Below are 12,579 nucleotides of genomic sequence, written 5' to 3'. Positions count from 1 at the left end.
CCTTTGTCATAGGTTCCCTGAGCGTATCCTGATGGTTTCAGGAAAAGACTCTGTTTCCAATGATACCATTCCGCCAAATATGTTGATAGTATTTCCATGAGAAATCATGCAGAAAAAGCTGTCGCAGTTCCCTGAGGGGGCATCCCGGTGGTTCCAGAAACGGCCAATGCGGCCCAATAATGATACAATGACCCAAATCAAATAATTTTCATGTATTTTCATGAAAAATCATGAAGGAAAAGCTGTCGTATGACCTGTTTTAGAGTAGAAACAAAAATGTCCCTGTCACAGGTTCCCTGAGGGCACCTTAATAAATACAGAAACGACCAATGTGGCCAATGATCGTTTTCAAATACATTGAAAATCTTCTCATAAAAAAATCATGGAGAAAAAGCTGACGTACGACTTTCAATGCTGTTTTCTTTTGTGATAGGTAGGATTGAATTCATGATGTTGTTTCTGGGACGTTCCACATTGGCAAAAACATAGTAATTATTAAAATACCCCAAATGACCATAAATAGGTATTCCAAATAAAATAAAATACAAAATAGACTGGCCATTGTACAAGTAAGAAAGAATCTACTGATCGCTTTCTAGAAATTTACTAATAAGACCGGTGGTCCTCTATGGACATGAAGCATGGACCATGCTGGAAGAGGACCTGCAAGCACTTGGAGTGTTCGAACGGAGGTGCTTAGGACCATCTTTGGCGGAGTGCAGGAGAACGTCGTGTAACGGCGGAGAATGAACCACGAGCTCGCTATGCTCTACGGCGAACCCAGTATCCAGAAGGTTGCGAAAATCGGAAGGGTGCGCTGGGCAGGGCATGTTGCAAGAATACCGGATTAGGGATACACTTGCTAGTTTCGAAAAATTGTTGAACAGACAAGGAAAGTGACTTTTTTCTTTAAGGATATATGAACGTAATGACCAATAAATACTTTTAACAACAAAAAATGAAATTAACTAGAACTACTACTAAACAGCCTAATTTTGTTAAGACTTGACGACAATTGACATTTAAGACTCTAATCTTACGTAAAAGACAGGAGTAATCAGAATAGCACTTGAATAACAAATTATTCAAAACTATTTCGACTCGACATTATTAGTAATGACACTACTACACTACTATTTCAAACAAATTCTGATGGAGCTGCTGATTTGCACAATGCTTCCTTTTCTCAGAAGCAAGGAAATCAGTGCACCATTATCCGCTCACGCCCCTATTTCCGCTCACTAGTGTAAAATTGGATTTTTCGTGTCAAAAACCAACATTTTTCGCACGGATATATTCTAGCAATATTAACAACTTTCAAATGAAGTCGTCTGACTTTATTTTCATTTGATATTTTTTTTTATTGAAAACACAAGACCTCGTGAGGTAACTGCGCATGCAGACAAAACAAAATTTTAAATAATTGTCGATTTTAGTATGCAGCCTTCTTTATTGTAGTAGTAACTATGAATATCAGAATATCAGAATAAATAACGAAATTCGAAATAATGCATATTTTAGTAAGTTCGTCACGAAATCTGTTTATCGTGAGCGGATATAGGAACACTTAGATGCTGTAACAAATGCAATTAAATATGTTTTTATGAAAGTTTTTTTTAATTTTTTTTACTTTGCCTTTGATTACCTATACTAGGAGCTATATTGTGACATAAAAATAGTATTGATCGACGCAATAGTTACTTTATAATAAACATTTGAACACATAACATCCCTTAAATGAGCTGAAACTGGTGTACTGACGGTACTAGCGTACTAGTATATCCAAACACAACCCAAGAATAATAATAGCATCTCAACAGTGCAGTGAATAATGTTCCATATTCCATTCTCTTCTTCATTGCAGAGCACGTCCAGCTAACGGCGAAAATGGAGTTGCGCTAAGAAAAGGTCTTCCTCACGTCATTTATTGCAGACTTTGGCGCTGGCCGGATTTACAGGTAAGTTTTCAGCATTCCATTATGGAGGTCACCATTTGCCTAACCGCGAGCTATCTACCAAAATCGCCGTCAATGTTCGCGTGCATTAGTCCCTATCTTTTTTGTTTTAGCTCATTAGCATGATTTATGGGTAGTGCGCCCATTTTTCATTTCGCGAAAAAATGCAATTTTCGCCAGAAGCGAACAGACAAGGAACCAAAAAAATCATATATTCATCAATTATCTATCCGTCTGTCCATTGTGTCCTCTATTGTAGAGTCAAGCCGAGCTCAAAGCGCTGGACATTTGCGAATACGCGTTCCACCTGAAGAAGGACGAAGTCTGCATCAACCCGTATCATTACACAAAGGTCGACTCGCAGTCGCAACAACCGCTGACGATCCTCGTACCGAAAAACCTATCCACACCTCAGGGAGGCGAAAGCTCCATCACCTACACCTTGGACGATCTAAGCAATACCGTACCGGTCAACATTCAGTACAATAATGCATTGAAGTAAGTGGAAGCCCCAGACGCGCACACGGGTGTAACTAGGATCAATCATGGCCAAAATTATTATCTGACTTCAATGATCTTATTTTGCTTTATTATCAATTAAAAAATGGTTAAAGCCTAATTAGGATTATTTCGAGCCCTTTCATGACACCTATTACCTATCAATCAATAAGTGAATAGAAAAACTAACAGCGTTTGCTTATTTGTTATCTAAATATGCATCTCATTGTTAGGTATATCTAAAAATTATCGAAATCTATCTATAATTCTTGAAATTACGTAAACTCAAAGTTTAAGAATGCAGAAAAAATGTCAAAAAAATCTCGTCAGGCTGTATTCAAGGTCATTAGAAAAATCATTGAAAATCTTACTATTTTTGGGACGTCATCATATATTTTTTTCTTACGGCTTCTCAATGTAGCCGAAAAATTCGAAATTCGTTAAGATCAAAAATCACACTTTTTAAATTAGAATTATGGCCACGATTTTGTTCTAGTTACTCTTTTGTGCAATGGCATTGGTCACCTAGTACCCATTAACCAACCTTTTTCATTCATTTTAGTGACAACTATGTAACCAGTCCACAACCAGCCACCCCACAGCAGGTACCACAGTCACAACAGCAACAGCAGCCACACCAAACAACCGCACCATCCTACATGGAGGTCACACTGGGTCAGCAGATACCGACCAACACCACGATTATGGACTCGGTGAACATTGGCGTCGGCACGATTCCCAACACCGAAACGCCACCACCCGGGTACATGTCGGAAGACGGCGATCCCCTCGATCAGAATGATAATATGAGTGAGTCTAAGATATTGTCGGTATCCGCGCACTGCACCTATCCTATCATACCTTACCATTTCTTCATAAATCATCAATCGTGTTGTTTGGGCTGTTGATAAGGAGGAGTCAAACATTTGTGTGGATTTTTCGCCCCAAAATTGTAATTCCTGGTATTGACTGTGGCGGGCAAATGTGTGTTCTGGGAATGGCTTTTGCAGGGGAAAACATTTCCATCTGATCCATCACTAGGGACTTTCGATGCGAAAACAGCAGTTTATTGCTTGGAAAATTCCATTGGCATATAATGGAAAATGTGTTTCGATGGTTTCTTCACGAAGATTGGTTGTTTCGGAAAAAGAAACATGAATAAGTCAGACCTGTGAAAGTTATTATGAAAAATGATAGAGATGTTTCGTTGTTCCCTTACTTTTTTATCAAATTGCATTGCATTTCAAATGCATTGATTGACTTCTTTCATCAATTTTCTCTCTTGAGTCAAGAAATCTATTACTGCCATTACGCCCATATAATATTGTATGTACGTCAGATTTAATGTCTACTTTCTGTTACAGTAGAGAAGTTGTTCTCTGTCGTTTTAAAGAATAATTATTTCATGTTACTTCTGATCGGTTTTGATGTTTTCTTGTCTATTGTTACCTGTGGATTTAGAAAACATTCATAAAAACATATACTGCATTCGGAAGCTATAGGATATATGAAGTCATTGTCCATTCCTACGCATAAATATCTCGTTATACCTAATGTCAGGATTTCCAAAAGAGACACTCAGGGGTTTGCTGCAGTTTCCAAGTTGTACCAGTTCTCAGTGATTGTGGATTTTTGAAATACCCTTAATAAATTCTAAGAGTTTCCTAGGGAATCCCGAGAATGCTGAAGGTGATTCACGGCGATCCTATTAGATCCTTTTAGAAGCACTTCGTATCTGCAGATCAATCCATCAAAACTCTGTTAGCTAAGCAGAAGACAGGAAAACCATCGAAAACAATAGAAGATTATTTGGGATACGCTTTGTGGGTCATGTAGAGAATACAGGTTGCACCAGTTTTCTTACATTCCGGCTTGTCACTTTTCAATCCTTTTTTTCAACCGTTGCGGACAAATAACCAACACATTCGAGTACATCTTAATGACTTCAGTTATAATACCATCTTTTCCAGCTACCTTATTGCTGTTGAGCTGTTGGATAGCATCCTTAATTTTACTTAACGTGAAAGTAGGCACATCGCTCACATCCGTCGTACTAATAAAGTTTGGCCGTATGTCATCTTGTTTTTCTGCCTCCGCGCTATTCAGGTTTTTATCAAAGTGCTGCTTCCACCTTTCAATCGTCTCCGTCACCTCCATCCTCATCCCAGAACATTTCCTCTCGCTTCATGACGCTTTGAGCGATGCGTTGAATTTCTTGTGAAGTTTGTGCGTTTTCTGAGAGTCTACATTTCACCCTGATTTTGAGTTACTAGTTTGTTTGCTACATTTACATTACATCTAAACAGAGAACACTAAATCCACTAAAATTTCATTGATTCGTGGCCGCATATCTACATTCTTGTCTGCGGCTATCATAATGCGCACCCCCTAGCTCGGTAGCCTTCTAGATTTCACCACCTTTTGACTACTCGTAGTTCATCCTTCGCCACCACCCAACTTTCTTCTGCACTCCACTAAGCATGGTCCTAAACACCCTACTCTTAAGCACTCGCCGTTCAAAAACCCCAAGAATCTGCAGGTTCTTCTGGAGCATAGTCTAGATTTCATATCCGCAGCGGAGTACCGGTCTTATGAGCGGGGGTAACCCATTTTGCATAAAGACGTTTCACATAAAGACGATTCGCATAAAGTAGTTTCATATAAGAGCAGGTAGCATTTTAAAGAAGGCATATAATTCTCTTTATGCCAAAAGTCCATTATGCGGAACGTCCACCAATAATATTAGATATGCGAAACGTCCCACCCCCCTTATAAGCGATATATACATGTTACATTTGCTGAAGAATTTGATTATATTTTTTACCACAGCTCCTCCTAGAGCGCATAGTAAGCCCGACTTGTACAAACGATGTGCCTTCGTATTTCACGACTTACGTTATTTATTATTGATCGTCACTTCGTCAGCAAGGATACTAGGTAGACGTACTCATCGACCACCACGTCAGGCACGTCCCAGGCAAATCCTGTCGCTCTGGACTCCATCAACTATTATGCAGTTTATCTTCGACGCATTCACCTTTTAGAATGCTCGGCCGGATATGTGCATTATATCCGCAAAACAAACAAAATCACTGGATCTGCTTAAAATCGCTTCTTTTGAACGATAGGCACGAAGATCCATCACCTCGTCGTAGTCACACAGATTTGCACACCTTTCTATGTCGCCCTGATCAATCTTGTTAAAGTCCCAGAAAATCTATTCTCATGCATATCTCGATTACTTTTTCAAATCGACGTAAGTAACTTTTATACGGTTTTGAGAAAATTAATTAGGAAAAATCACAATCTATCTTCTAAAACTGTTTTAAAATGAATCACCTTTTTAACATTTTTTTGCCGTGTACTTCGCTCAAATTTTGCATACACTCAGCTCACGTTCAAAAACTAGGTAGTTTCTATTATTTCCCTCAAAAATAATTATAAGAAAATGATAAGCCGTTTCATTCAGTTACTTTCGACGTTTTTCTACCAGTGTAAAATCGGCTCAAGTAGTGTTTTGTTTTGATTCGTGGTTAAGTCACTTTGTCTCTCCATACAGCGGGGCGGCGAAAGTAGTGGTTAGGTTGCGAAAGTTGAAAATCTTACTTTCGTCGTTTTGTAAATCCGGAAATTAAACGTTCTAATAGTGAAAAGTTGAGTTGGTACAGAGCGGTACGTGTAGAATTCCGCCTGCTTAACACGTAGGATCGATGAAGTAAGTTTGTATACTTTTTTGACTTGAGTCTGTATGAATAAGTTTTCGAGATATATTTATAAGTTTTGGTCTGCTGTCGATCGGCCTTTAACGACGTCGATTTGATAACTTTCCAATTTTTACTTCATTTCATTTCATACATCTAAACAGATAACAATACTCAATTTGTGGCCGCATCTCTCCATCCTCGGCCAAATCGATGCGCACTTGATCCGCCCACTTAGCTCGCTGCGCTCCACGCCTTCTTGTACCAACCGGATCCAAAGCGAATACTATTTTTGCAGGGTTGCTGTCCGGCATACTTGCAACATGCCCTGCCCGTCGTATCCTTCCAGCTTTGGCCACCTTCTGGATACTGGGTTCGCCGTAGAGTTGGGCGTGCTCGTGGTTCATCCTTCGCCGCCACACACCGTTGTCCTGCACACCGTCAAAGATCGTCCTTAGCACCCAACGTTCGAATACTCCAAGTGCTTGCAAGTCCTCCTCGAGCATCGTCCGCGTTCCATGAGGACTACCGGCCTCAGAGCCTTTTGTACATGGTACATTTGGTACGGGTGTGAATCTTTCTTGACCGCAGCTTCTTGTGGAGGCCATAGTAGGTCCGACTTCCACTGATGATGCGCCTCCGTATTTCACGGCTAACGTTATTGTTAGCCGTCAGCAAGGATCCAAGGTAGCCGAACTCGTCGACTACCTCGAACGTATCCCCGTCTATCGTAACACTGCTACCTAGGCGAGCCCTGTCGCGCTCGACCTCACCAGCTAGCATGCACTTTATCTTGGTCGCATTCACCATCAGTCCAACTTTTGCTGCTTCGCGTTGAAGGCGGATGTACAGGTCTGCAACCTTTTCAAATTTTCGGCCTACAATGTCCATATCATCCGCGAAGCAAACAAATTGACTGGATCTCGTAAAAATCGTACCCCGGCTCTCCGCATAGCACCTTCTAGCGCAATATTGAACAGCAGGCACGAGAGTCCATCACCTTATCGTAGTCCCCGGCGGGATCCAAACGAACTGGAATGTTCGCCTGAAACCTTCACACAATTTTGCACACCTTCCATCGTCGCTCTTATCAGACTCGTGAGTTTCCCGGGAAATCAGTTCTCGTCCATGATTTTCCATAGCTCTACGCGGTCGATACTATCGTATGCCGTCTTGAAAACGATGAAAAGGTGATGCGTTGGGACCTGGTATTCACGACATTTTTGGAGGATTTGTCGTACAGTAAAGATCTGGTCCGTTATCGATCGGCCGTCAACGAAGCCGGCTTGATAACTTCCCACGAACTCTTTTACTACAGGTGACAGACGATGGAAGATGATCTGGGATAATACTTTGTAGGCTGCATTTAGAATGGTGATCGCTCAGAAGTTCTCACAATCTAACTTGTCGCCTTTCTTGTAGATGGAGCCCCTTCCTTCCACTTCTCCGGTAGTTGTTCTGTTTCCCAGATTGTGCCTATCAACCGATACAGACAAATGCCAGCTTCGCCGGGCCCATCTTTATGAGTTCAGCTCCGATACCATCCTTACCAGCAGCTTTATTGTTCTTGAGCTGTTGAATGGCATCCTTAACCTCCATCAAAGTGGGGGCTGGATGGTTTCCATCGCCCGCAATACTGACGATGGCATTTACTCCGTTGTCCCATCCTTCATAGCCTTTGCTCTCAGCGCTACTCAGGTGCTCGTCGAAGTGCTGCTTTCACCTTTCGATCACCTCACGCTCGTCCGTCAACATGCTCCCATCCTTATTCCTGTGCATCTCGGCTCGCGGCACGAAGCCGTTGCGGGATGCGTTCTGCTTATGATAGAACTTACGTGTTTCTTGAGACCGGCACAGCTGTTCCATCTCCTCGCACTCCGTCTCCTCCAGACGGCGTTTTTTCTCCCGAAAGAGGCAGGTCTGCTGTTGCCGTTTCGGTCTATAACGTTCCACGTTCTTTCGGGTCCTTTGCTCATTCACCCTAAATGTTCGGAGGACCATAGTGCACAGTTTAGCTTAGAGTCCTTCTCTGGCACTCGGACGATGATCAGCCGCCCCTGACATGGGGAACAGACGCTGTTGTGAGCCGCTCCTAACATGGAGTACAGACGCTCAAGGTTTGCAGAAGCAATAGCAAATCCCCTCTTCCTCCCTGTCAGCATACGACCAAAGCTCCCACCGGGGGTTGGTTACCCGATCTTCCCTAAGGTTACTTGTACTACGGCCGAATGATACATTTTGTCAGGGCCATAGTTTACATTTTTGCACAATGTCTCTCGCCTGCACTTGGACTATGATCAGTCGGCCCAGAACAGACACTATTTTGTCAGAATTTAGAATCAGATTTTTTTTTGTTGGCATGCGTCCAATGTTCCCACCAGGGATGGAACCCGATGTTCTCTTAGGTTGCTCGTACTCCAGACGGCACCGCGATTTGGTAGGGATAGTAGTTATTGAGCAGAAGGGTAAGGACCACTCAACAAGGTTAATTTTAAACATTCATGAACAAAAGTACACCATGACCATCAAGCCTGTATGTGTTCTTGTAGATTTAGTGTAGATGTAGTGAGGTCAGGATCAATATTAAATGGGGGATTTAATTGAATAGTCTCATATTTTCGATTGCTACTTCCTTCTGGTGTTATGTCTCATATTGAACAGATCCTGTTCCTCGTTCTAATCGCTTTTAACTAGATTGGTCTTACATACCTTAGTATGGATAGCACTACGCCTGTCAGAAGTTTGCGTTTGCTGGTAATTACCGCAGAGCAGTTAGACATCTTTTTCGAAAGTGCCGCTATAGCCGTAGATGCCTTTTTGGAGGCATATTCAACGTGGCTAGCGTAGCTGGGCTTGTCATCTACCATTAACCCACGATGTCTAAGGGATCGCTTGGACTCTAAGGTACAATCACCTACCGATAAAAGCGCCCGTTACTAGGACTTGTGGTTATTGACCACCACCACCTCAGTCTTGTGATGTGGCAGTCCTAGTTTCCTACACATCCATTCTTCAACTATGGAAATAGAGTGCGCTGCTGTGAACTCTACTAAGTCTTCCTCCATCGATTCGCCATAGACCAAATTAACCAAAGTGTGGCAGTCCAAAGATGGTTCATGCCCTACGGAATCGATGTATTCGCTTTATCAAACAAAAAATGTGATAAGTATTGCGCATTTCTTTCACCACTGGACTATCGCAGAAGTTTTTACAAGTGCGGAAACGCCAATAAAAGTGCGCAATTGCATCAAATCGGGTAGGTGTTTTCGGGTTACTTAATACACCAACAGGATTCAATGCAATCCCGCACTTTTATTCACACTTTCGCACTTGTGAGGCCGCACTTTGCAGTCCAGTAGTGAAAGAAATACACAATACTTGGCTCACGTCTTAGATCGTGTAGAAGAACTTGCTCTTCTGCTGTTGTTGTTCAGAAGATTTGTTTGCCCATTCATCGATCATTATGAAACTCATTTCACCTAATGTTGCACATCGGATGTAAGTTTACTTGCTACATCTCCAATAAGGAGCCGTAAATACCCACCTTATCATTCAAAAATAACGTTGATCCTTTCCCCTGCAGCGGATATGTCCCGCCTGTCTCCACCAATGGATGCACAACCGGTGATGTATCACGAGCCCGCCTTCTGGTGCTCAATCAGCTACTACGAGTTGAACCTGCGCGTCGGTGAAACATTTCACGCTTCCCAGCCCTCGATCACGGTGGACGGGTTCACGGATCCCTCAAACTCGGAACGGTGAGAATTGATGACTACCTATCAGGCAGTGATTTGAAAATTTAAAACGTGCTTCCTTCCTCTTCTAGATTTTGCCTCGGGCTCCTGTCCAACGTGAACCGCAACGAGGTGGTCGAGCAGACTCGTCGTCACATTGGCAAGGGAGTACGCTTGTACTACATTGGCGGGGAGGTGTTCGCGGAGTGTCTCAGCGATTCTAGCATTTTTGTACAAAGCCCTAACTGCAATCAGCGGTACGGGTGGCATCCGGCTACCGTGTGTAAAATACCACCTGGTGAGTATTGCGGCATTGTTTCAATTGGTTCATTTAGTAATTGTTATAAATCATTGTTTTTGCAGGATGCAACTTGAAGATTTTCAACAATCAGGAATTTGCAGCTTTACTATCGCAGTCCGTCTCGCAGGGATTCGAGGCGGTCTATCAATTAACTAGAATGTGTACAATTAGAATGTCGTTCGTCAAAGGATGGGGAGCAGAGTACAGGTAAGTGTCCGACCACCAACGGTATGTCTGAAAATTTTATTAACGAAAAAATGACCATCAATTCTGGACCCACTATTCGTGAGGTAGGTATGGTATCCTAGCACCCTTTCAATGAGTTTGAAAATGTTTCATCAAGGAAAATGAAAAGTAGTAGTGATTTGTAGATTTACGCCCATTTTCAAGGGATATTATCAAATATGAAAATAATCCCATAGGTATGCTGTATCATTTACTGTTCAAGAAGAAAACATATAACCATTATTATTACTTTCAACATTCAAAAGATGGTGTATCAAAGCATGATTTTGAAGACATTTTGTTGATGGAATCACAAGTTACAGCGATTGGTTTATTTAATACCATATTTAGTTTATTCTATAATCCATAAGATTGGCACTGGGCATTCAAATGAATAAAAATTTCGACATCTTCTTTGAAGGTGAAACATTGTGGGCTTCGTAGCCGTGTAAACACACAAGTCTACGGTGGCGCTATCTGTGCTTTTCATAGCGGCCATTTTGATTATTCTAATTATCAATTAGTGAATGATGTACCTTGCGGTTTTTTTGACTTTGAAATCAATATTAGTTTTTTCATCGATGAAATATTTTCATACTCAAGGAGAGGGAGCTAGGTGTATATTTTGAATGGTTGGTATAGAATTGATGGTCAACTTTTTTGTTAATAACAGTGTCAAGCAAACCGTCCACCCTTTTCGAAACATTTCTCAGCGAATAATATCGATTCATTTCAAAACCTAGACGACAAACCGTTACCTCAACACCGTGCTGGATTGAATTGCATTTAAACGGTCCACTGCAGTGGCTCGACCGGGTCCTAACCCAGATGGGTTCACCACGATTGCCATGTAGTTCTATGTCATAAGAGCATTCAGGAAACGACTCACAGGAAAGATTTTCTCGCGATTAAAGCTGCAGAGAAACAAAGAAGAAATATCAAACAAAAAAAAAACAAACAAATTCGTACTATATTAATTAAGGAATGCTAGAATTTACATAAGAGAGATTTTGAATGATTGATACCAGTTTTGGGATATTTTTGTTTTAGTTTTCTTTTCGTCTGAATCCTAATCATTGTTTTGCTGCTAAAAGAGAAAACAATTATGTACGCTTCCTTCCTAGAAAAGTAGCGATAACTTAAAGTTATACCAAGTCGGAAAGGGACATCCGTTCAGGTCCCTTTCAAGCAAACCACACAATCTGTACAGGTTACAAGAGTGCGTATACTTATTGACTAACTATATTATTGATAACATTTTTTTAATATGTTTTGTTGGCAGTGCCCTCTAGTGTCTACTTTCGTTCATATTATTTTGTAAGTAGCGTTGGTATTTTCCTAATTAATCGTACTTTTCAAACGCGTACTCTGCTTTAAGCATATTATATTGACAAGCTGATGAATCAATCAAATGTAGTTGCATGAATCAACAAATTTTGTTTACAAATATATTTTATGATACTGTTAAGCAAAGCGAATGCAAACAAGAGAATCGAAATTAGAAATTTCCAAATTCAAAATTTATTGATACCATTATACATACAAACAAACTGTAAATCTTTTTGGCACAAGACGAGGCAAGTTCTCGCTAAAAACAAAAAATAAGCAAAACATAAAATGATGCAAATAAAATAAAACTGAAGCTAATAAAATTGGTAAACGACTGGTGATTTTAGAACTCGTGAGGCGGAAACAAAATTTGCACGCGGAGAATAAGCATTCGAATCGATTTTATGCCGTACGCATGGAAGGACACCCCTTCCGGAGAGAAATACAAAGAAAACTAACAAAAAAGCAAAAGAAAGCGAAGCGTAATATTTTCTGAGAAGGTTTAACGAACGTTTTGAGATGATACGATTAAGAATATAGGAGGAGAAACAAAAAAAAAAAAACAAAAAATGGGGAAAGAAGCAAAACAAAACGAAGAAGAAACAAGTAAAGCATATATGATGTTTGTGATTTTTATCCTTTTGTCCTTTATTTCGTTTTTTTTAAGAGAAACGATTGAAAAATTAGTAAGAAAAAATCTAGAGATTAGTTGCTTTAAATACATATACAAAAGTAAAATTTCTTTGGCCTTAGCTTTCTTATGGTTCTAACAGTCCGAAAATTCCATAAACAACTAGCTACAATCACTACCTAAATAAACAATTAGACGTGTCTAA

At 40.7% G+C, this 12,579-nt stretch overlaps 1 protein-coding gene across 1 annotated transcript in view; it reads left to right on the top strand.

Annotated features, from left to right (window-relative positions):
* The window catches only part of LOC5570959 (mothers against decapentaplegic homolog 3), a 74,097-nt gene extending 61,762 nt beyond the window's left edge, over nucleotides 1–12,335 (top strand). The window contains exons 2-8 of the mRNA XM_001659375.2: nucleotides 1,865–1,958; nucleotides 2,215–2,453; nucleotides 3,016–3,263; nucleotides 9,738–9,912; nucleotides 9,981–10,186; nucleotides 10,252–10,396; nucleotides 11,158–12,335. Of these exons, the coding sequence (XP_001659425.2) occupies nucleotides 1,865–1,958; nucleotides 2,215–2,453; nucleotides 3,016–3,263; nucleotides 9,738–9,912; nucleotides 9,981–10,186; nucleotides 10,252–10,396; nucleotides 11,158–11,281 (1,231 nt within the window). The 3' untranslated portion in view covers nucleotides 11,282–12,335. The remainder of the gene's footprint in view (nucleotides 1–1,864; nucleotides 1,959–2,214; nucleotides 2,454–3,015; nucleotides 3,264–9,737; nucleotides 9,913–9,980; nucleotides 10,187–10,251; nucleotides 10,397–11,157) is intronic.
* The last annotated feature ends 244 nt before the right edge of the window (nucleotides 12,336–12,579 follow it).

Source organism: Aedes aegypti, chromosome 2 (assembly GCF_002204515.2).
Source record: "Aedes aegypti strain LVP_AGWG chromosome 2, AaegL5.0 Primary Assembly, whole genome shotgun sequence".
NCBI classification, from domain to species: domain Eukaryota; kingdom Metazoa; phylum Arthropoda; class Insecta; order Diptera; family Culicidae; genus Aedes; species Aedes aegypti.
The sequence above is the reverse complement of the archived record's forward strand: the minus strand, read 5'-3'. Positions and strand labels throughout refer to the sequence as shown.